General features: G+C 43.9%; 1 protein-coding gene across 5 annotated transcripts in view; it reads left to right on the forward strand.

The window, feature by feature from the left end:
- ZNF407 (zinc finger protein 407) overlaps positions 1 to 24,838 on the forward strand; it is a 365,141-nt gene that overhangs the window by 5,476 nt on the left and 334,827 nt on the right. For all 5 annotated transcript variants that reach the window (XM_031441739.2, XM_064480435.1, XM_064480436.1 and 2 more), the window contains exon 2: positions 18,641 to 23,347. In XM_031441739.2, coding sequence (XP_031297599.2) covers positions 18,700 to 23,347 — 4,648 coding nt within the window. In that variant the 5' untranslated portion in view covers positions 18,641 to 18,699. The remainder of the gene's footprint in view (positions 1 to 18,640; positions 23,348 to 24,838) is intronic.

The following is a 24,838-nucleotide window of genomic DNA, read 5'->3' on the forward strand; positions in this document are numbered from 1 at the left end:
GAGGATGACAGGGTGTGAGAAGATGGTCATGTCTCAGGTCTCTGATGAGTCTGTGGGACCTGCTGCCAAATAAGGGGGTCCTTGGCTTTGCCCAGGAAAGAGTTCGAGTGAGCCATGAAAGTGAAAGCAAGTTCGTTTAGAGAGATACACATTCCATACACAATGAGGTCCCTCTCAGAAGGGAGAGCGGCCCTAAGGTGTAGGGTTGGTAATTTCATATGCTAACAAGTGGGAGGGTTATTCCAACTATTTTGGGGAAGGGGTGGGGATTTCCAGGAATTGGGCCACTGTCCACTTTTTGCCCTGTGGTCATGGCACCTATGGGTGTGTCATTTAGCAGATAATGTATTGCAGTGAACATGTAGTGAGGCTCAGGGTCTCCTGGAGGTCTAGTGTTGGGCCTAGTTGGTTTTAACCAGTTTGGTCATATCCTCAGTGGCTGTGTCATTCTTTTAATGGTTGTGCCCTGCCCCCCTCCCTTCTCTCTCAGCTCTGTAACAAGAGGGAAGGGGACAGGCACACCAAGAGGGACTTTAAAGCCAAGAATTTAATTTTCTTAAACTGACCTGTGCTCAGGGTTTTGTTATAATGTGCTTAATGTCTTTATATTTTATGTAATAAAATTAATTTTATTTCTACCAAATATCTTAAAAACAAATTTTCCTTTTTGCAGTGTCTGTTGACAGAAGGACTATTCAGTTTGTGTGAAAAAGATACGGGGGTGATGGTGGTCAAGATGTGCTCTTGTAGGATTATAATACAAAAGTACTCGCAGTGGTAGAAATATCAAAAAGCCGGTTTGTCTGGACGGTAATGATTATTAATACTTGCTGGATGCTCACTGGGTGCCAGGCACTGGTGTACCCACACTGCGTACTGAGTTTATGCTCAGTTACCTGAGAACTGAGCCTCCCACTGACCCATGAGTTGTGTCACTACTGCCCCTTTAACCAGAGGAGGAAGGGTCCTGTGGGCACACAGGTGGGAGTGGTGGTGGCCTTCTGTCTCCTGACCACTCTGTCAGAAAAGGTCAGAGGAAGAAGACAGTCATAGACAGAACGAAGGTACATCCCAGAGTGTTGGAGTTACGAGAAAAAGTCAGAGTCAAAGTTGGAATGGGAGTTCAGAGGAGGACGGTGAAGGGTGTATTCACCCCCATTTTCCGAGTTACTTTCTTTATTTTGCAAGATTTGTTTTTAAACCAGTGTACTTAAATTTATCATTCTAGTAAATGACAAGTCTCAAAAGCAGAAAACGTAATTAATTGTGTTTTGTTTGTAGTTCTAAGGATTGTATCTTCCAGTCCTTCAGAAAGCAGTAGTGTCCTGTTATAGGACTTGGGAAATCATACTTCTTTGCTTAGGTTACTAAAAAGGGCAGTTCTGGGAAATTTTCCTTTGCCTATTTTTTCCTAGCCTTTTGATAAATTTTTTTTTTGGGAGAGTCATATGTATTCCATATTATGAGGACTGTTTTATAAATAAACATTACCTGTACTGTAAACCTTATTTTAAGCTATTGTGGTGTGACAGTCATTTCTTGAAACGAACAAGTATAGGAAAAATAAAAAGATGGTTCTAGAAGCCCTATGTCAGTTACATGCCCTGTGGAATCAAATAGCTCTGCTGTTTTTGTTTGATATTCAGAGTGCTAAAATTGTCTAAACCACGAAAAGTGTCAAGCATTTGCAATTATGTAGCGTCATACGTTCCAGCAGAGTCAGCCCCTCGCGAAGACGCTGACAGCCGGGAGAGTCCTTCCCTAGCCGGGACGTCTGCTTTCCCGACGCGGGTGGTGCTGGTCGAGGGTCCCTCATGGGCAAATGCAGAACATAGGCTTCTTCAGACAGATCTCAGGGACTTGAGCTCTTCCAGTTTCGGCTGTGTTTTGCTAAAGCTAGACAATCAATCTTAAATCTCAGTGCTTTTCAATGTGTTTGGTGTTCCTACTTCTTTTACATTCTCTAATCTCTTGTACTTTTTTCCTTTTATTAAAAAATAGTTTTAAATAAAAGCAAGTAAGGTAATAAGAAGCCTCGGGTAAAGTCATTACTTAGCACAGTTGGAGCAATACCAGTATAATCATCCAGTGTAACCAAAGCCTAGCTTGCTTGTCAGTTACTAAATATAAAGGGACGTTTGTGTTTTAAACCTATAACAAACAACAAGCCACTTCTTATGAAGTGTACTTGTAAATTATTGTGAACTAGGGATCAAAATTTGATATATAATTATTGGATCAATTATTATAGAATGAAGGATCACAGTTATAAGGGAGTGCATAAAATTATAAAACTGTTAGAATTTAAACTGAGCTGTAATGTGCTTTTAAAAATGCTTAGAGAATTTAGAGCATTCAAGGAGAGGTGGTAGAAATTATAGCCTTTCAAAAAATGAGATCAAATGGTTTTCATTAAAAATCTTTAGGGTCCATCATCTGGTTTCCCACAGGGGAGATACTTAAAACCCTAGGATTTGGGGGTGGTAGACTGAGGCAGTGTTTGCGAAAAGTCACATTCAGAATAATTTTGTGGGCTGATCATTACGTTGGCAAATGAGCTTGGGATGTGATGTGACAGCCCTGTTCAGTGCAGTGCGTTATTTTCCTTCCTGACTCACCTTTCCTTTTCCTCTCCCCCCCCTTCTCCTCTGCAGTTCCGCTCTGTATGGTTAATATGTTTTAAGTATATTTTTTGAGGGAAGTTAGGAGGGATTTTAATCCAGTGGATCACAAATCTGACTCATTAAAATCAACCAGGGAGCTCTTTAAAACTACAGATTTTTCTGCCCACCTTAGACTTTAATTGGAATCTCTCCACGGGTAGGACCAAGGGATTCATGCTTTGATGATTTGTAAATGATTGGTATTGTCTGTAATTGCCTTACTGTACACGCATGGAAGCACTAGCTCTAAGTATGCTCTTCCAGGGACAGGTGCATTTCTCAGAACGGGTTTTGATAAGTCTTAAAGTCTGCAAGCCTTCATTAATGGTAGACAAACAAGGAGAGTGATGATTTTGGGACTGCTATGTGGCGGGGATGGTTAGCTGTCCACTTAAATCAGCTCTCCCTTCCGTGAGGTACAGTCGCACAACTGCAGGCTCCTTGCCGAGAAGCAGGCAGGCGTGGAAGTGGCAGGGGGTTCAGGGCCTTTGAAGGAGCAAAGGCCCTGCAAACTCCACGCTTGCTTCCGTCCTTCGCCCGCTGGGTGCAGGGAGTGAGCTCTGGGGCTGAGCGCTGAGATGGGAAGAGTCAGCATCTCTGAGCCAGCGGGAGCGCCCGCCTGCTCTCCAGGAGCAGCTGCCTTGGGAGTTCTCAGGAGCGGGATTCAAACTTCTGTGGGGTTTGAGCCGTTTTCAAGCCCACTTATGACAGCAGTTCGGGTATTAGGGCGCTAACTTCTTGTCAGGTTGATTGTAGCCAAATCTAGAAGGACAGGCAGGTTGTGAATATGCAGAACGTTAGTAATCCCCAGTTTTTCTTCTCCACATGTGTAGTTGTGTTACCCTCAGAAGGTGGAAGCTTACTGCTGCAGAGTCGAGACGTGTTGCTGGGCCACAGTGCTTTCTTAGAGCTGTGCTTGGAGGGTGGCCAGTACTCAGGTGAAAATTAGTGAGTGAAGGCTTGTGAGGCCACCCGTGAAAGGCTGGCAGCAGCGGGGAAGGGGCTGATTTTCAGAACACTTTTACTTACTAACGAACTTAGAGCTGAGAATTCTTACGTATTTTTATCGATTTCTTAGAATTTATGTAATTAAAGAATTAGTCAACGTGTAAGGTGTATGTAATGCAGGGTTTCCCACACTTACTCATTTACTCCTTCGTTGTTTTGCTACATTTTATACCACAGCATTTCAGCTCACTTTTTTTTAGACTTAGCCTTGTCATAAGAAGTAACACATGTGGACTCATAGGTTGGTATGTTATTTCCTTCCAATACACATTCTAATAATATGTACTTACTTAAAAACCCTTATTTGCAGAACATCACTTTATTTTAAATGCCACTGGTGATATTTCTGTTATACTTGGGAAATACTGTTCACCTGATAAGTACTTTTTTTTTTAGTTTCTTCAGCGCTTCATCTGTAAAATTCTAATAGAAATACATGTAGTCACCTGGAAACAGGCCGCCCCATTGTCTAGTGGGGCTTTGGGGTACCATTTTCCTGTTGCAGAGACTAGTGTTCTGTTTGATTGCCATTTACCTCTGTCACTGAGGGGCAACGGAAACGATGTCTAAACAGTTTGCAGCGAAGCAGCATCTGCTTCTCAAATTAGAGAGCGAGGGGCCTAAGGAAGTGCTAACCGACAGAAATGTAAGTGAAGCTCTGGGAAAGCACTGCTACTTTCGGTAGAGAAGGAATTTGAGGAAATAATCTGGTAGAATACTCGAGGGAGAAGCAGGTAAGAAGACTGGAAGGGACCATGAGCTCTGTCGAGTACGGACTGAGCGTTTAGGGAGAAGAGGGCTCAGGAGGGACGTGATTCGCGTCTCCTCTTCTTCATCCCATTGCCCACATCCTTTCCTTTTTTCCCCGGAGCGCGTTGTATCAGGTCCGCAGGAAAGAACGCGTTGTTGGAGGGCGAGCCTTTGCCGTCCTTGGAAGCTGAGGAAGCACCCAAGCACTTCTCTTTCCTCTCAAATGTCTTGAAGTTCTAGAATTTACCAATTCGTACCATTGCACTTCTGCATAATTTAAGTTTTAAACTCTTCAATCATTTTTATCAGTTTGTATCTTGATGTATAAATTAATCCTTTAAGTTTGTTCTAAGCTTCTATCTTTTAGTTGGAAAGGGAGCTTCTTATTTCAAGTGTTCCAGAATTTTGCACTCGAGTCTTACACACTATAGTCACTGAGCATGTTGAAACTTAGTCTTTGGTTTTCCTTTCGAGGAGTCATATATAGTCATATATAGCGCTGCTTATCTCCTGACTTCCTCTACCCATATTTTATTTTGTACTTTTTGAATTCATTAACACCCTATACCAACAACCAGGATAAATAAAAGCAGGTAAGATAAAGGAAAAGTGGTAGAATTTCAGATGAGTTTATTTCTGTAATTTGTACCAGATCAAGTAAAAGAGAAGAAGTACGTTAAAATAGTGAAAGAATGATCATTGAAATAAAGCTTGGAGATTATTTACTCTCTTCTCATTTATGACAATTAATTGAGAGTGAGACATGAGAGACACTGACACAGGTTTAGTGAAAAGCAGCAAAATGTAACTTGAAAGAGAATTCAGAGGAACACTTGAAAATAAAAATCAGTTTTGCCAGGGGAAAACTAAGGGGAAGGGGACAGGAGAAGTTGTTACAGAAAAATGAGAGTTTTGTATTATGAACAGTGTGAAGCTTACGGAGAAACCCTCTGAAGCAGTGCAAGAATCCAGAGGTGTATGTGATCGCAAAGCTGTCACAGACTTCAGCTCCACCCAGTGGTCCCCTCTCATCCCAGGACCTGTGTTCCAAGACCCCCGGTGGATGCCTGAAACCGTGGATAGTACCAGACTATTTGTGTGTGTGTGTGTGTGTGTGTGTGTGTGTGTGTGTGTACTGTTTTTCCTATACATGTGTACCTGTGATAGGCCCAGTAAGAAATTAACACCAATAACTAATAATAAAACAGAACAGTTATAACAATGAACTGTGCTAAAATTTACATGAATATGGTCTTTCTCTCAAAATATCTGATAGACCTGTCTTACAACCACGCGAGAGGGAGCAGGGCCTGTGTGATGAGAAGAGGGGAGGTGTGTGACACACACACTGTGACGTGGCGTTAGGCCCCTGTTGACCTGATGGTAAGTCAGGAGGAGGACGGTTGGCTTTGGAGGTCCCGGATTGCTGAGCCGTGGTGATGTTGATGGCTGGCTGTCAGGAGTAGACCACGTCGATATTGGGGATCCTGGGTGGGCCGAGATTGCATCATACCACACAGAATGGCTTGCAGCTTAAAGCTTATGTTTATTTCTGAAATTTTCCATTAAAATTTTTGGACCACAGTTGACAGATGGTAACTCAAACCACAGAAGTAGAAACCACGGAGAAGGCGGGACTGCTGCAGTGAAAGTCCAAGTTCAGGTGTCGGAGTCCAGAAGATGGGAGGGTGCTGGTCGGGACCTGGAGAAGGATCGTGATGCAGCATGTCTCAGTGGTATTTGATCACTTTGTGCCTGAGTCTGATGGCCCGCGGTCCAGGAGTGCTGATGTTTGAGGGCAGGAGAAGGTGGACATCCCAACTCGAGGGAAAAAAAGCGAATTTGCCCCCCTCCACTCTCCTTGTGTTGTTGCATTCAGGCCCTCAGCAGACTGGGCGTTGCCAGCCCACATGGGTGAGGGCCGGTCTCCTTTACTCAGTCTGTTGTCCAGATGCTCCTCCCTTCCAGAAACACCCTACAGACGTGCCTGGAAATAGCATTTTACCAGCTGTCTGTGCATCCCTCAGCCCCGGTCAGGTTAGCACTTACAGTTGACTGTCACAGTCTTTTTGGTCAGCTGCCCTAAAGTGTCCTTAGTGCCATGTTTTCCTGCCACCTTAGGATCCAGTCTGAGAAAACATACCACATTTAGCTGTCATGTCTCCTTAGCCTCCTTTAATCTGGAACATTTCCATAGTCTTTCTTTGTCTTTTATGTCATTGACATTTGTGAAGAATGTAGTCCTCCCCACTTTTTTTTTTTCCATCTTTAAATAAAACGTTCCTCACTCTGTGTTGTCTGCACTGTTTCCTCCTGATGAGCAGCGGGCCTGGCGTTCTCTGCTGCAGTGCTGCCTGCTGCCCCGTCCTTCTCAGGGTCTTCGATCCGGGGTGCAGCATGTCTGCCTTCATCGAGGATGCTCATTTTGATCACTCCTGGCAAGGTGTTCCTGATTTATCCACTGTACAGTTGCTGAATTTTCTTCCCTTGAAACTAATAAGCAGTTTGTAGGGAGATGGTTTAATGCCACTCCAACGTTCTGCATATTAACGTTACCCCCTCGATTGGCTTCCATTGATAATTCTTGCCTGATGCAGTCTTTGCCAGTATGACTTTCTGTCTCCTGCAGTCCCTCCACATTTCCCAGGTGGCCCTCCACATTCTGCTGTAAACAGAGCCATACGTTTGCCCTGTCATTCCATCCATTTGTCTGTACATCTACCTGTCTGTCTCCCAACCATCCATACGGACTCACTCATTCCTACTTTCAATGGTCGTTAATTATTGTGGTGCGGAAACTGTCCCAGATTTGGTCAGCAGGAGCCCCTTCAAGCTGACTCTGGTATCTTTGTCACAAAAATTTTTAAAAGCATTTCTCCACTTTGTGACAAAATAAGGTGCTCCAGGCTTATCTTGTGCCTACTATGCTCCAGGCCTCGAATCTGCCGTTCTTTGAGGAGCCCAGGTTCTATTTACTGGGGCTGGTATTGGAGACCAAGATGTGGGTGCTGGGTGTGCTCGTTGTTCCTGGTCCTCCTTGAGTTTAGTGGGAGGTCCAGTGAGCCATAGGGAAATTTCTTGGTGTCCCTGAATGTTTGACCAAAATTAGACCCCAACATCTCTGACTTTTACAGATTGCTGCCAGATTTCCCTATATTTGTGGTATTTTGATTTTCAATTTAGTCCAAGAACCACAATCATAAATGTATTTCTATATGAAGGCCTCCTTTTTTTTGAGAGGCATTATCATTTTCCATTACTTACCATGTGTAGAGGATTTTTTTTTTAAAGCTGCTTCTTTCGTCTTCTCCCACAAAGTAATATATTTAGGAAATCATATAGAAGAGAGCCAAGAAGAAGAAGAAGAAGAAGAAGAAGAAGAAATTGCCTATAATTTTACCACCCAGAGGGGGAAAGGCCTATTAACCTTATTAGATAAATGACTTGGTTAGAACTATATCCATTTTTAAAATTTAATACTGAATTTTTCTCTTTTCCAAGTATACTTTAACACTCAGATCTTTGATACCTAATAATTTATATTCCAAATATCTTGAGGCTTGAGAGCTTTATATTGTGTGTTAGCTTATTGACATTTGGAATTACAGTGTTTTCCAGATTTCTTCCAAAATTAGTAGTTTTATTCTTTTTTCCCTGTAGTTCTTTGATTAGCCATTGTATTAATCCATCTCTTCTCAGTGGACCTGACGAATCTGTCTAAGCATGAACAACGTGGAACATGTGTTTAGCTGTTTATTTAAGTTATATTTCCTCCATATTTACATTTTGGAAATAGCCTTTTTCAGATTTTTCCTACTGGAATGAAAGAAAAAATCCATTAGTAAGAATTCTTTTTTCTACTGGTTGAGTGCTCAACAATTTTTTAGTCTCAGCAAAAGATTTTCTGCTGGAATTTAGAAATCTTCGTCCTTCTCTCCCACTTTCCAAATGAGGAAACTGAGGCTCAGCATAGTTAAATGCTTGCCGTGTGCCCTGCAGCGTATTGATGGAGTGGTTGGGCCACGTTACTTGAACCAAAACACTTCGTTCTCACTAGTGTTTACCATTTTCAGTGTAAATGCGTTGTGTTTCGTGCATTCTTTTCTCCTAGTTCTCTTCCTTTCCTCAGCGTTTCTATGCTGTGTGCTTCATTCTTTTGCCTTTTGAAAAAGATGAAAGGAAAATTTAAGGAAAGTATACTAACTTTTATTAAGGAATGCTTTTTTATGGCTGCATTATAAATTCTTGAAAATAAAGCGTCTAATGGAAACACTTAATGAGAAAGTAGGGGCTCTATCACATGTCCCCCCTCTCCCCCTTTTTTAGTGAATAGACCGTTTAAACTAAATTAAGTAAAGGATATAAATTCTGTTGTTTCAGTTTTAATATTTCATGACTGATTTTATAGATGAAATTATATTTTACAATAAATAGGAAGAAGAATTTATACAGCCTGTTCTATTTGATGTGAAACAGCAAATCCCATTTCTCTGTAGCTGTAAAGAAAATTCATTATAATGTCTTTAGTTGTAAGAGATGGTTTCATTGTGATTAGTTACGTTGATAATAAAACAACCTTTTCACATGGCATAAGATACAAACGACCCTACGTGTCTGCTTTTAATGGCGTTGGAGTTTTTCATTTTCTGCTTTTCTTATAGAGTCTTCATTTCTTTTATTGTTTTTCTATTTCAGTAAAAATCCCCTTTCTTAAGGAAAATCAAAACAATTAGGTAGAAAGACTAGCATGACATTGATCTTAAAAGTACTCTTTGGAAGGAGATAGATTAAATTTTAACTTTTTGTGTAAAATCTTTCTTACTACAAAAAATACGTTTGTCAGGGATGGCTGATAGAAGGTAGTCGTAAAATTAACTTTATTCCTGGATCAATTAACGTATTTGGAGAAGAGTACTTGAAGTGTAGGAAGATTTAAAAAAAGGAATAGCCAGGTAAGAAGGCTGAGCTAATTTACAGTGTTTCTGTCCAGTGATTTGTTGTTTTTCTTGGTGTTAATGTGTCTTCACGAGTAGTGCTGGGAAGGTGGCGGCCTTTGATAATGAAAGGGATGATGATCTGCGTTTCTGTTATGGTCACCGTGGTTTAATCCCTCTTGCTATGACTTTTTAGTGGTTGTTTTAGCTCTAACTTAAGCACTCAAGAAATACCCTAGTTTTTAACTTGCACACAGAATCAAATTGGATATTTGAAAAAGATCATGGGTACCCCTGGAATAGAAATAATATTCTATTCTGACTTGAGTGAGAGTGTTTTTCCTTCCTGTGCTAGTTTTACTTCCCTCTGACCCTTGGGGCTTAGGAGCGTATGGTTCTGGCCTGCTTGTCCTCAGGGTGACCTTGGACTCTGGCCTGGGAAGATTCTTTTTAGGCTTAAGCCAGGCATGGCATGTGAAATGCTCTGGAGGTGAAACTTCATCAGTTGCAGGTCCTATGGCCAGAGGCGCCTGCATCTCCTGGGCTTGGATGCCTCCTGCTAGGGGAGGGTGAGGGGTCACGCAGTCTGCATGGCCAGAAGGACTGTGACTCGCTCAGCCCTGATGCCCTGTGGCTGGCCGTGTGTTCACTGCATGGGCCACGTCATCAGGTGTGGGGAATGTTCGACTGTGGGCATCCTGAGCCCAGCTGAGAAAGGCAATCCTGGCTACTGTCAGCTCTGAGGCAGGCCTCTTGCTGTGATTCCAGGGGCCTGTTAGAATGAAGACCCTCATCCACAATGAGAAGGTCTTTCAGAAATAGTAAGACATTTCTTTTATTCCGTACAAATCTGAATTAAAACTCTCCGCACCTCATCTTTTTAATAACTCTTGATTTTACTGTACCACTTTTTCACCGTAAGCTGTATCAGGTCTGATTTTGATAGTGGGAGAGACATAAATGTAAATGTCAGTTTCTTACGTTCTAAAATCTTACAGAAGCGTGATAGGAGTTCTGCTCCTGGTCTGCATTGCATAGTGTACTTCACCTGACATTTATTGACCTCCTCCTGTACGTTAATACTGTTGTGCCAGTGCAGAAGGTTCTTGTTAAAGGCTGGAGCATGTAGAAAAGGAAATTATATATGAAATATATATAAAGGAGGGGTGAACTTGCACCGTATCTGTTCTCGACAAGGTGTAAAGGAGAGAGAATGGGCATTATATTAGTAATCCAGTGCTATGTAGCAGATTCTGTAACACACAGGGGCTTAAAGCCAGTTTCTAGGGGTCAGGGATTTGGGAGTGGGCCTACCCGGGTGGTTCTGGCTCCTGCTCTCTCCTGTGGCAGCACTCAGGGTTGTGTGGGGGCTGCAGTCACTCGAAGGCTTGCCTGGAGCTGGAGGAGCTGTTCCCGGGCCAGAACCACAGCTCGCCCCCCTGGCTGTCAGCAGGAATCTCTGGTCCTCACTGGCTCTTGGTAGGAGGCTTCAGTCCATCACCCACAAGCCTGCCCACGCACAGGCTGCAGAGGTGTCCCCACAGCAGGGCTCCAGCTTCGCCCAGACAGTTGTCGCAAGGGAGATCACAAGCAGGGAACACGGTGCCTCCTATGAAGTCAGACAAACTCACTTCCAGTGTTTTCTGTCCCCTCCAAGTGGGTCAGCAGGGCCAGTCCACGCCAAGGGGAGCGAATAGGCTCCACTCTGTGAAAGGAGTGCCATAGAATTTTGTGGACTCCTTTTCAACCACCACAGGCATTTTCCTGGCTGGGGAGAGGGACAGGCTTACAGACATAACCGAGGAGAGCCCTGCAGCCAGCAAGGAGCTGGGTTTCACTGGGCCCAGGTATTTGTGCTGGTCCCATCGTGGATAAACCACAACCCTCTTACACGCCCATTTGTGGTAAATTGCCTCCAGTGTTATCTAGGAAATGGTTTCTAGGGTGTTAAATTATACCCTTTTGTCATGGGAGAAGTTACTCAACTTGTAAGAATTTTCATAGAAAAGTGATTTTTTTTTTTGGTAGAATCAGATACTTGATTTTGTAGTCTCTGTTATGAATTGATGTTTCCGATGGGGGAGTTTCTCTGAGAGGAGGATTACATCAAGAAAAGACCCTTTAGTTACCCTTCGATTATGTACGTGGTGTTTTGTAGTGACAGCCAATGCTTCAGAGTTTCTGAACATCAACAGACTCTGGTGTGGACTTGGTAGCACTGTGTTGAGCTGGGGATAGTGTAATGGCAAGACACGTATTTTCAGTAAAAGTCCAGCTGAAAATGGAAGGTTAAGAAAGGGGTCAGAGTCATCCACTGATTTCCCTTCTTTCTCCCTTTATTTCCCTTTACTCTCGGCTGTCTCCATTGCAGGCTGTAATGGGCTTTTAGGGAGCTTTTCCTGCCCTGTCTTGACCTTCCAGGAGGAGAGACTTCCTGCGTTGGCTCCTAATGACCAGTGCAGTTCATCCTTTTTTGAACTCTCCAAGGGGAGAGGGCCAAAGACTGTTGGAAGTTTCTGTATATGTGCCCGTGTGGGCACACCTGCCCTGCCGCACACACAGAGCCCCTGCTGTGATTTTACTGTTGGCCTGATGCTCACTTCACACCACGAATTTGCACCATGAATTCGGGTCAGTCAGGAGGGATGAAGGGTGAGATGGCATGGGATGGAGCAGGGAGAGGTGGTTCCTTGTGTGGGTTGCCTTGTCACACCAGTGAGAGAGAGAGAGTGTGTCTGTGTGTGTGTGTGTGTGTGTGTGTGTGTGTGTGTGTGTGTGTGTGTGTCTGTGTGTGACAGAGAGAGAGAGACAGACAGAGCTCAGGCTCACCGACCGTACACTCAGCAAAGAGGAAAGGGCTCAAGAGAGAATGAAGTCAAGATGCAGTGAGTGCAAAGTGGAACAGAAAGGGAGAAAAGCAAGGGGGAAATTCCGTGCATGCTGCCCATAGTAAGGTGAGCATGTGAAACGGCTGAATGAATAACTGGTGTGTTTCTCTGCTAGTTCCTGAAATACCTCTTAAAAACGCTGAGGAAACCTCCTGTGAGAAATGGCCACCAGATGTCACCAGCAGTCTGCCGTTGACTTGTTTTGTTATTTTTCTTAAAAAGTACATGTGTTTTGATTTGTTTCTTACATTGTTTTTCTTTTTAGACTATGGCAGATACTCTTTGTGTTAGAGCAGTGACTTTCTCTTTTCTTTTTTTTATTGACGTATAGTCAGTTACAAGGTGTCAGTTTCTGGTGTACAGCATCGTGTCCCAGTCATACATATATGTACATGTATTCATTTTCATATTCTTTTTCATTAAAGGTGAGCAGGGACTTTCTTTTGGGACAGTGTCTTGGTGAGTTAATTTTTTATAGTTAAAATTGATGATTTTGGTATATGTAACTTAATTTTTTTAGTTGAGGAACAATTACTAGTTGAGAATTTGGATGAGTAGAAACTGTAAATGGAACTGCATATTTGAAAAGCTTTGGCACAGCAAGGATGTGTGTTGCATGGTAATTGATGAATTTGTAGAGGAACCATATGCTTTACGAAGATGTGGTTTAGTAACATATCTCATTATTTTAGTCTAAACACCTACTAAGTCTTCTGAATCTTGAAACCTTACTGTGGGAAGAAATCTGAGGCTCACTGTCTTCTCCAGAGGATATAAATACCAGTACTTCCTGGAAGAACGGAGATGATGCCTTCCTCACTTTGAGGGTGGGCAAGGGGGTCCCCTGCCTGTTCTGTTGTTTTGCCTTGCTCGTAGAAAATTAAAGGTGCTTTCTGGTATGTGGTAGGCTTTCGATAAGTGTTTGTTGAGCGGATGAATTAGATCTGCTTTAGAAAAAAGAGCCCATGGGTGATTTTGGATTCTGCTTTAAAGAAGACCCCTTCTCCCGTCTCCACTGGTAACACGGTGCTTGTTCTAATAACCTTTCTGATGAAGGTTTTTCTTTTCTAATTGACGTTTGCATAAACTTCCTCATTTTTGTTTAATCCCCCGTAGGTCACTTTAAGTCACTTACTAAATCACCTTGCACCCTTGCCTACCGGTGTCATTCTGGTTCGGGCCTTATGCTTAAGCTATTAGAATACGCTCTTTCTGCCTCTAGACTTTCCCTACCTGTGATACGTCCTGCGGACTGAAAAATGAATCTTCCTGAGGCAGTGCTGCGTTTTGGTGACTCCCCACTGACGCTGCTGAGTAATTCAGAGCCTCCTGCGATGTGGTCCTGGTTGGTCATCTGCCTTGTTTTCTCGTCGCCCTGCAGTAGAAAGCAGAGCTGTAGCTGTCCGGACGGCTTGTTGGATGTGCTTTGTGGCTTTGCTAATCCCTTTTTTCTACTTGTAATGTTTAACTGTTCCTACCTGCTTCCTCAACAAAAGAAAAAAAACATTTTTAGTTTCCTCAGGGTTTAGCTCCAGTGATATTTCTGCTATTTCGGTCTACTTGGCAGTATGGCCCCTTGCTCGTTTACACGGCCGTAGATCTTAGTTTCTATCACACATGTGACGACACGTGGCCTGGTATCAGAGTTGCTTTGCATTTATGTCACATGGCTCCCAATAGGATCCGAGCCTGCTGAGGCAAAAGGACGTGTTTGTATCATTAGAGTTCCTTCATATTGTAGTCAACTCAGGATATATTTGTTGAATGATTGTTGTTCTTTCTTGGTATAATGAGATGCTGAATTATTTCATTAATTTAAAAAGTCAGTGGGGAAATAACAAATGTAGAAACACTTTTTCCTTTTGTTTTAGAATTTTTGGAGCCAGTATATAGAAGATAGTAAAGCGCTTCATTGTTTTGCTTCTGCATATTAACGCAGTTATTCTCTTGTCCCCAAATGTGTGTCAGGTGCCATCTATGGAACGTCTGCCTGGAGCAGATGTACACATGTGGGTCTTCCCTCCGTGGGTGTCTGCCTGTTCTGGGCGTGTCCGCCCGCTGGTGCCCGTAGTGAAGGTGGGGCAGCCGTGGCCATCACAGTATTGGAAGAGGAAGAGATGGTTGGACGCACTGCTGAAAGGGATTCACGCTGTTTTAGACTAAGCATTAAAAGATTTTTAAAAAAATAACTCCTGTCACGGACATTTTCAAACACGTCTGTACACGAACACGTAGGAAAGTTTGCAGAACAGTGTATGGAATCCATGCAGCTGTCAGTCCCCGTCAGCACTCGGTTCCGGGCCCCTTTCCTGGGCTGTTTTGAAGTGCATCTCAGATACTTTTCATTTCATCAATAAATACTTAGATAGGAGATGTTTCTAGTATCACAATGAGGCATTTGTTCATTCTAGTACCTTCTGTGTGGAATTGTTCTAGGCTCTTGGGACATATGGGTGGATAAAATAAACCAGGCCTGTACATTCTCGCATGGAAGACAGAAAACAAACTAGACACATAAATAACCAGAATAAGGGAAAAATTGATTCCATCAAATCTAAAACTTCTGCTTATCAAAAGACAACATTTATAAAATGAAAAGGGAGAAACCATTTGTAAAACACATGTCTGACAAAGGATTTATATCCAGAGTGCATGAGCATCTCCTCCCACTCAATAATAAAGTAGACAGGTGACTTAAGAAATGGGCAAAAGGCCAACAAGGACTTTGCAAAGTGAGTAACGTAGGCTTCCGCCTCGTCACCTGTCACGGGGTGATGCAGATTAAAGCCGCCCACACCCGCTAGGATGCCTGAAATTTAAAAGACTGACGGTGTCAGATGTGGGCGAGGACGTGGATCAGTCAGAATTCTTGACCTTGCTGGCGGCTGTGTAAACCAGCACGGCCACTTTGAGATTCTCGGCAGGTGAAGCTTCCACATCTGCCCTCTGACCCCACAGTGGTGCCCCAGGTGTTTACACAAAAGAAATGAAGACCTGTGTCCATAAAAGGATGCACAGGAATATTTACAGCAGCTTCATCACAATCCCCAGAGAAGGGAAGTAGCTTGGTGTCCCGTCAGCAGAACTGTGGGCGGTCTGCACGCGGAGGACCGTCAGCACCGGGGTGAGGCCGGTCGCTGATGCACCGCACATGTCGTGTGGAGCAAGAGGACCGGGCCCCCCTCCCCGCAAAGTGAATTCATCCTCTGATGTTGTTTACCTAAACTTCCAAAACAGGCAAAGCTCATCTACTGTGGAAGAACCCTGAGCAGTGGTTGCCTCGGGGCAGGGTTTACTGGGGATGAAGGGGCCTGGACGGTTTTCTGGGAAGAAGGCAGGGTTCTCTGCCTCCACAGGGACAGTCTGGGGACCCTCTGCAGGTCTTGGGCTTCTCTCCCTGGCATCTCTTCGCTCCCTCCCTGGGCCCCGTGGGCTCCAGCTGCCTGTCCTCTCTGGCCTCTGTGCTGTGGCCTGGTCCTTCCGTCAGGCCGTAGGCTGGCAGCCACCTGGTTGGTTTCTCATCTCTCAGGAGCAATGCCCTTTGGTGCCTCATCTCTGGTAATGTCTTGTGCTGTTGTTTCATAAATTGTCTGTTTTTTCTTTTTTTCTTTTTTAGTTGTTTCGTGCATGAGAGTAAATCTAGTCCTGTGATTTTTTTCTTGACCAGACTAGATGTCCTGGATTGGACAATATATCTATTTAAAAAAAATTATCTCACCCCCTTACAATGTAAAGGCAGAGGTTTTGTGTTTTTCTTTGCTGTGATTCCAGTATCTGCAACCAAAAATACTTGGCATACAGTAGGCACTAAGTGAAGCTTTTGGATCAGACACATGATTCATTCTTCCTTACTTTCTTTCCTCCTTTTACTGTTCCATTACAGATGTTGACTAGCAAAACCAATGCTTTATCTAAAACAGCATTTTCTAAAGGGTTCTTTGGAATACTGGCCTCCTGATTATAGACAAAGGGTCCTGTCATGAAATTAGTTTGAGAAATGCTTATGTACAGAGACATTCTATAATAAAGGAATTCTATGCTCAAACCACAGTTTTCTAAACTTTTTTGACCAGGGATATTTTTTTTACCCCTGAAACACTACTGACCTTTTATATAATTTGTATTTTCTGGAACATATTCTGAAGAAATGGCGATCTAAACTAATGTTGAACATCTTATAAGTGTAATAAAATTATATGCATTTATCTTTTTCACTCTTTTACAAGAATGACACAGTATGTTACTAGATGACAATATAATAAATACAAGATATTTTTGTATGTAAATTATGTATGACAATTTATATACTTTTAAGCAACTTTGTTGAGGTAATTCACATAGCATACAATTCACCCATTGAAACTATGATTTAATAGATTTAAGAATGTTCACAAACATGTTGCAACCATCACCACTGTAAATTTTAAACATTTTCATCACCTTTTAGCTACCCCCTGTACCCTGTCCTGTGCCCCCGTCCAGCCTTAAGGAACCACTGTTCTACTTTCTGTCCTGTTGATTTGCCTACATTTCTTACAGAAGGAGTCATAGAGTATGCGGTCATTTGTAACTGGCTTCCTTCACTTAGCATAACGTTTCCAAGGTTCATCCATACAGTGGCTTATATTAATACTTCATTCTTTTTGTGGCTGAATAACACTCTGTTGTATGGATGTACATCATTTTGTTTCTCCTTTAATCTGCTGCTGAACATTTGGGTTGTTTCCACTTCCTCTTAATGGATAATACTGCTATAAACATTGATGTACAGGTTTTTGTGTGGACATCTTGTTTATTTCTCTTGGGCATGCACCTAGGAGTGGAATTGCTGAGCTGTATGATGACACCAGGTTTAATCATTTGAGGAACTGCCAGACTCTTCCAAGGTGGCATTGTCATTTCACGTCTCCACCAGCACTGTGTGAGGGTTCTGATCCTTCCACGTCCTCACCGTTACTTGCCATTGTCTGACTTTTTGATTCTGGCCGTCCTAGTCGGTGTGAAGGTATCGCATTGTGATGTTGATTTGCACTTCTCTAGTGACCCCTGATGTAGAGCATCTTTTCACATGCTTTTTGGCCATTTGTATATCTTCTTTGGGGAAATGTATATTCAGCTACTTTGCTCATTTTAAAGTTGGCTTTTTAAAAAATTACTGCATTGTAGGAGTTCTTTTATATATTCTAGATAAGTCCTGTATCAGATACTGATTTGCAGAAAACTTCTCCCATTCTGTGGCTTGGCTTTTCACTTTCTTCTTGGTGGTCTTTGAATAGAATGTCAGTTGAAGTGTTTAATTTTGATAAAGGCCAATTTATTTTTTCTATTGTTGCTCATGCTTTTGGTGTTATTATCTTATGTATATTCTCTACTCCCTACTTTCAGCAGAGTCAGAGCAACAACCTTCATTTGGTTTGTCGTTGTTGTGGAAAAAAATAGTTATAACAGTTAAAAATACTTCTCACTAACTTTGAGGCCATAATACTTGATGGCTTTTTATTAACATCAAATCAAATGGTATTTGGCTGAAAAGTCCAATCATTGTGTAAAGTAAATGGAAAATGATATGTTTTAATTGAATTAAATGGCATAATTAAAAATAAAATCAATATTATTGATTTTAAAGCATTTTATTCAATAAAATTCTTTTGGCCACCCTAGAATTTACTTCATTAGTTCTATTCTGCCACTAACATTTCCCTTTGCCATTAACCTTCAGACAACACAAAATGACTGTTAGATGAAGAAATTGGTGATTGACAGCTGGAATAGGCGTGGCTTTTCATTGGCAAAAGAGCTTGAGCATGAATGATGATGTGTGCTGAGAATGTGCATGCTGCTGATTAGGGGAGACTTAGAAACATAATGCTGAGATTGTGCTCTCTGGAAAAGGGTGAAGCAGTTGTTTTAAAATCACATCTTTTATGCTGGGACTCAGGCTTCGTCGGGAAGCTAAAGATGGGAAGGGCGGAATTCCTGGCTCGTATCACAGCAGTTTTGTCTTCTCTGTTTTACAGAATGGAGTTCACTGAAATGTAATTTGAAAAGAGGGCTTCTCTGTTTAAAAAAAAAAAGCAGTAAGTTGAAATGTACTGGTAAAGAGTATTGAAACATGGGCATTTTTTTGCAAGCTGGTTGAGTTGCTTTCTATCAAAAGTACCGTGGTATTGCTTCCTGAGTCAGCAGTGTGGCGATGTGGTGGTCCCCAAACCTGATTTCATACTTTTCATAAAGGACTTCGTACATGGGATCAGATTCATCTCAACGTAAAGGAAATTGCAAGGCTAATTTTATATTTTTCATCCAGTATGTCACTTTATGTTGACGTTTGGGCGAATAATACATGTGTCTTTTCTTTATGTTCAAAGGTGTAATACTGTGTTTTTCTTCTTCACAGGTTATGAGTGCCAAGTGAGCCACCCTGACACAAGAAACATCACCAGCACTTCATTAGTGATGGATACAGAGAAGAAACCGGAGAACGAGGAGGATGACAATGGCAATAAAGAAGCAAAGGACTCGAGAACTATCTCATCCCATGACGTAGACCTTGGGCCTGTATCTGATGTGATAGCAGATTCCTCTGTGAATTCCACAAGCAAAAGAGGTTTTTCAGAGTCTTCAGACTTTGGCAGTGTCATTGTGGAGGAAAATGGAAATAAACATGCTTCCAAACGGATGAAATTAGCTGAGGTAGAGCCCCTGAAGTCTGGAGAGCAGGGCACTGCTGGGTCAGAAAGTTCCGAGAGCGCAGGCCCAGAGCGGGGTGTCCCGCTGGAGGAGACCAGGACGGAGGCCCTCCTGGGTGACTCAGACGGAGGCACGTGTCTTCCTAGTGCTTTTGTTCCTCCTTGCGACTTGAGTGCCGTGGATGCTGTTCCTATGGAGACGGGCGCTGGAAAAAAGTCTGCTCAGGAAGTGGTTCTCCTCCATCCAGGGAGAGAGTCTCCCTTGCCTCTGAAGGAGATTAGCGTCAGCTGTACCCTCGGGAGCACGGACACAGTTCTCAAGTGCGGGGCCTGCAGTCATTTGTTTTCCTCCTGCTCCGATGTGGAGACGCACACCGAGTGCCCGGCGGGGCCACCTGGGGAGCACGCCTGCGGCCACTGCAGCCACAGGGCAGAGAGCGGCGCGGCCTTGCAGGTGCCCGTCGCACAGACACATGGGCTGCAGAAGATCTTCTCTTGTGAGCTTTGTGGCTTCCAGTGTGTGGAAGAAAACCTGTTGAACGCACATTATCTCGGTAAAACACACCTCCGGCGTCAGAATCTTGTGGCTCGTGGAGGGTTTGTACAGATCTTAACCAAGCAACCTTTTCCTAAGAAGCCATGTCCCATGGGAACAAAAAACGTTCGCACAAAACCGAGAGCCTCTAAACCACTAGCAAAGAATAGCGAGTCAAAAGGATTACGAAATGCTGAAAGCAAATGTAAAGATTTCACAGGAACCATTTCTAAACATGGGGGAGGTAGCAGCGAGCTGCTGGTTGAAATGGTGCCGTCAGGGGACAGTCCGTCAGAAAAAGTAGACTTTGTTGAAGAAAATGTAACCTCGCTGAGCACAGCTCAAAATCCTGACAACAAGAGTGAAAAGTTAGGAGCTTTAGTCACCTCGGAGAGTCTCCTCGATAAATTGGAATCCACCAGAAACAGCCCCCAGGCAGCCCATGGTGTGGGTGCGGCCTTGAGACTGAGACCTGAGCGGAACTTCCTCGTTTTGGGCAGTGGCTTCCGACGACGCGGTGGCACTTTCAGCCTAAAGGGCCAGGCAAAGAAAAGGTTCGGTCTTCTAGGAATTAATAAAAGGGGAAGTAATGAGACACAGAGTCTGTACATGAGACACTTTAGAAAGCAGGTGAAAACAAGTGAGGCCGAGTCGATGCCTCAGCACGTGGAAACCAGTGGCAGCGTCCACGGTCCGTGCGTGACGTCCTCAGAAACCCAGGACCCGAAGCAGGACAGGAGGAACTCCCACCTCCTGTGCTCCTTGGACTCTCTGACGGTGAGGCCAGCCCCTGACCATCAGGTGTTGTGTGCTTGTGCAGACTGTGGTCACACAGCCACAGACAGGACAGAGCTGGAAATCCACGGGGAAAAGTGCCAAGCAGGGGAGACCTGTGGCTTGTCCAGCGCGTCCGGGAGGGACTTGGATGGGCACGTGCACGGTCACCCGCACCCGCAGACGGCCTCCGGCCTCAGTTGTCAGTGCTGTCCGTCTCTCCCCGTGAGTGAGGAGGACCTGAGGGAGCCCGCGAAGGAGAAGCGCAGTCCGGGTCTCCTCTGCGCTCCCCGTGACCTGTTCTTTGTGTCCGAGAAGGACGTGGACGAGCACCGGACGACCGAGAAGCATATCCACTTGTCGGCTCAACCAAAGACTTCTCAGTCACTCAGCACTGACTTGGCTTTACAGACTTTCCCTTTAAGTACTTCAGAATCAGAAAACACAAAAGATTCTGTGAGTGAGCCAGGAAAAGCAGCTCAGGAAGAGCCAGTCAAGTCCAGGGTCAGCCCTGGAAATGAAGTAAGGCATTCGAGTAGGCCTCAGTTTCAGTGTAAGAAGTGTTTTTATAAAACCAGGTCTTCCACTGTCCTCACGAGACACATCAAGCTCCGGCATGGGCAGGACTACCACTTTCTTTGTAAAGCCTGTAATCTTTACTCGTTGAGCAAAGAAGGAATGGAGAAACACATTAAGAGGAGCAAACATCTTGAAAATGCTAAGAAAAATAATATTGGCTTAAGCTTTGAAGAATGTATTGAAAGGGTCTGCATAGGTGCAAATGACAGGAAGGAAGAGGCGAACATTCCCGGAGGTGGAAGGGCAGCTGGCCACGGAGAGGGCACGCACTTAGCAGAGCGCTCCGGTCTTGAGCAGAGCGTTCTGCCTGCCCCGGAGCTGCCACAGTCTGGTGTCATCGCCAAAGAGGGTGAATTAGCTTTGGCCACTACTCCAAAGAGAGGGAGACCTAAAGGTAACATCTCACGGACCTGTTCGCACTGCGGCCTTTTGGCCTCGAGTATTACAAACTTGACCGTGCACATTAGACGAAAACACAGTCACCAATACAGTTATTTATGCAAAGTGTGTAAGTATTATACCGTGACTAAGGGAGATATGGAGCGTCACTGTGCCACCAAGAAGCATAAAGGCCGTGTAGAAATAGAAGCAAGTGGAAAACAAAGTTCAGATGTCGTTGTTGGCCCTGAAGGGGGTGACCTTGAGGCCAGTAGGAAGAACGCTGGTTCAGCAGTTTCAGGTGAGCCTGCTAACAGGTCGGCTGAAGCAGCTCCCTCCACGTCGGAAAAGCCAGGACTGGAGCACGGGAATCCAGCTGAAGTCAAAGCTGACAGTGTGTTTCATTCTCTAGATGGGGACGCTAACAGTCACCTGGAGAAAAAGGAACAGGTCTCTCCAGAACCAGAGGACCTTCCCCACCAGGGGGGTGCATACGCCCAGGGCGACGTCACGGGTACAGGTGATAACAAGTGTATACACTGTGAGTTTAACGCTCACTCTTCTGCTTCCCTAGAACTGCACGTAAAACGGAAACACACGAAAGAGTTCACGTTTTACTGCATGGCGTGTGATTACTACGCCGTGACTCGTCGAGAGATGACGAGGCACGCGGCGACCGAAAAGCACAAGATGAAGAGGCAGTCCTACCTGAGCTCTTCCAGCGCGGAAGCCGCTGCCGCAGAGATGTCCAGAGACACCATCATACCCGAGGAGCTGCATGAACAAAATGCTGAAGAATTTCAAATAATTCCACACCAATCCTCTGAAACTCTCAAATCGAAAAGTGGTGCCGATTGTTCTGTTCTAGAGGAGAATGCTAATCTAGATGTGTCTAAAGTGCTCTGTGCTCCTGACTCTGTAGAAATTGAGACTGAGGAAGAATCCAGTCTCAGTGAAGATCACTCCTTCTGTGAAACTCTCCGCCAGCCCCTTGCCAAGGATAAAGTTCTGAGACCCGAGGAGATGGTTTCCCTTATTTCCTCTAATGATGGCTCCCCAGCCAAATTTCCGAATGAAAATTCAGGAAACTCGGCATTGAATTATGAGACAGCAAAGAGAACGCACAATGTGTTGAGTGATGTCGGCAATCCACACGCACACGGCCAGGGTGACGGAGGACGCGGAGGAGAAAAGGCAGAGAACGCCCTTGGCCGGCGTGCATGTCCCGGGGCGCTGGATGGAGAGCGGGCGGCCGAAAGCGCCTCGGGGAGAGTGGCCGGAGGACGGCTGCCCCTGCGGAGCGGTGGTCAGGATGGAGCTGGAAGCCTGCAGAGTCCAGGGGATTTGAGAGATGTCCCTGAAGGCCCCGTTCTGGAGAATAAGGAGAGTCTGATGAGTTCCCAGCATGAAACTAAAATTATTTTGGAAGAGGATGGTCTGGTTTCTGATAGCACCGTTGAAAATAATGATGTTTATGAAACTATAATCAGCATTGATGAGAAAGGACAGGCCGTGTACAGTTCTGGCCGGTTTGACTCTTCCATAATAAAAATAAAGAACCCTGAAGACGAACTGTTAGACCAGTCTGAAGAAGCCTTGGTAGCAGCAGGAGTGAGAATTAGTGAGCTGCCCTTAAAGGACTGTGCTCAAGGTGGGAAAAAGAAGAAGTCTGAAGGCAGTTCCTTTGCTGAATCCACACGGATTCGCTGTGATGACTGCGGCTTCTTAGCTGATGGTTTGAGCGGACTGAACGTCCACATAGCCATGAAGCATCCGACGAAAGAGAAACACTTCCATTGTTTACTGTGTGGAAAATCATTCTACACGGAGAGCAACCTCCACCAGCATCTGGCCAGTGCTGGTCACATGAGAAATGAGCAGGCCAGCGTGGAGGAGCTTCCCGAGGGCGGGGCCACCTTTAAATGTGTCAAGTGTACAGAGCCCTTTGATTCCGAACAGAATTTATTTCTGCACATTAAAGGGCAGCATGAGGAACTGCTGCGGGAGGTGAACAAGTACATAGTGGAAGACACTGAGCAAATCAACCGCGAGAGAGAAGAGAACCAGGGAAACGTGTGCAAGTACTGTGGGAAGATGTGTCGCAGCAGCAACTCGATGGCCTTTCTAGCACACATTCGCACTCACACAGGTACGTAAACTGCGGCACACCCGTGCTCACCTGTAGGGTCAGGCCAGCCACACAGGTGGGCCGTTCCTTCCCGTCCGAGCACGGAGTCCTCCGCTTTGTTTGCTGCTTGGCCAACACCCAGTTCACCTTACGCTGCCCTGTGGCTCTGGGTACCTGCCACGGTCTTTGTTGACACTTAACATTTCCAAAGGTAGTCAGTTGAGCCTTAGTGATTCCATAGGTGGCATGTTTGGCCCGTTTCTTTTATCAGAAAGCCTGGTCCCTCTGATGCCTTTGTTAAAGTCCCGTCTCTTACAGCTTCTCAGTTGTTTCCAAGTCCTAATTGTTTGGTTTTCCAGGGTTTCTATTTAGTGGCACTTGGGGTTTAAGTAGACACATTAAATGACTTTTGAGGACTGGAGTATGAAATTTTTGTTACAATTTTAGGGATTTAAATCTATTCATTGCCAGGCAGTTTATATCCCACAGTGTAACTCCCAGGCAACAAGATTCTGCTTTCCAGGATCAAAATTAGTCAATACTTTTCAAGTGAATATGTCCTGGCGATTCGGTTTTCATGGAGGTATCACTTGATTTAGTTTCTGTGCTCTTGTCACATGTAGTGTTCCATTTTAATGTTTAATTTTAGATAGAAATTTTTTTAAAAACTTTTTTTTTGGTGGAAAATACATAAGCCACTGTTCTAAATTTATGTAAAAATTCACTGCACTGTTTCTATAAACCTGCCATACATTCTTTATTTTAAATAGACAGCTTTTCTAAATCATTGTGCTCTGCTTAGACAAGTTCTGTCTCCATGGTTGAATTTATGAGTGGATTTGAATAATAAATTCACATTTCAATGAACATATTTTCATTAAAACTGTAAGGTTTATTTTACTGTACTTTTAAATAATGGCTTATTATTAAAGCTATACTTTAAATTCATGCAGTTTTTGAAACTTAGTGCATGGTTACAAGGAGGGAGACAAAAGAGTGTGAAACATTGTTGGTAGTTCAGAGTGATGAAAGATAGGTAAAAGTTTTTCGTTGAAGAAAGTAACGGGGCAACCTGTGTAAGGTTAATCTAGGTAAATATGAACATGGTACTCTTGATCCCTGCTATTTTCATGCAGTAGAACCATTGCTGGGGACTAAGTCCAAATCCTGATTTGTTGACATCATTAATACCTCTGTCGGTACTGTGTTGCAGCTCGCTTTCTGAAATGATACAGTTTTAGAAACAGGCTCGCTGTCCACATTGCAGAAAATAGGTGCTTTCTTAACGTGCCCTCCTCAGGCAGATAAAACAGAATAAAACTAAGAGGAAGATGCTAATGGAGCTCTTTTTAGAATTCTTTATGCAACTGTCTGGTCAAGACATGTTGCTTATAATTGATGTGTCCATTACTTGAATTCTCTTGTAATTATAGTCAATAAGTCTTGTAAATGTGTTAAAGCTCACTAAAAGCATACAAATTCAAGAACAGAGTAAGGCTAATAATTTAAAAT

This window comes from Camelus dromedarius, chromosome 28, assembly GCF_036321535.1.
Source record: "Camelus dromedarius isolate mCamDro1 chromosome 28, mCamDro1.pat, whole genome shotgun sequence".
Lineage (NCBI taxonomy): Eukaryota > Metazoa > Chordata > Mammalia > Artiodactyla > Camelidae > Camelus > Camelus dromedarius.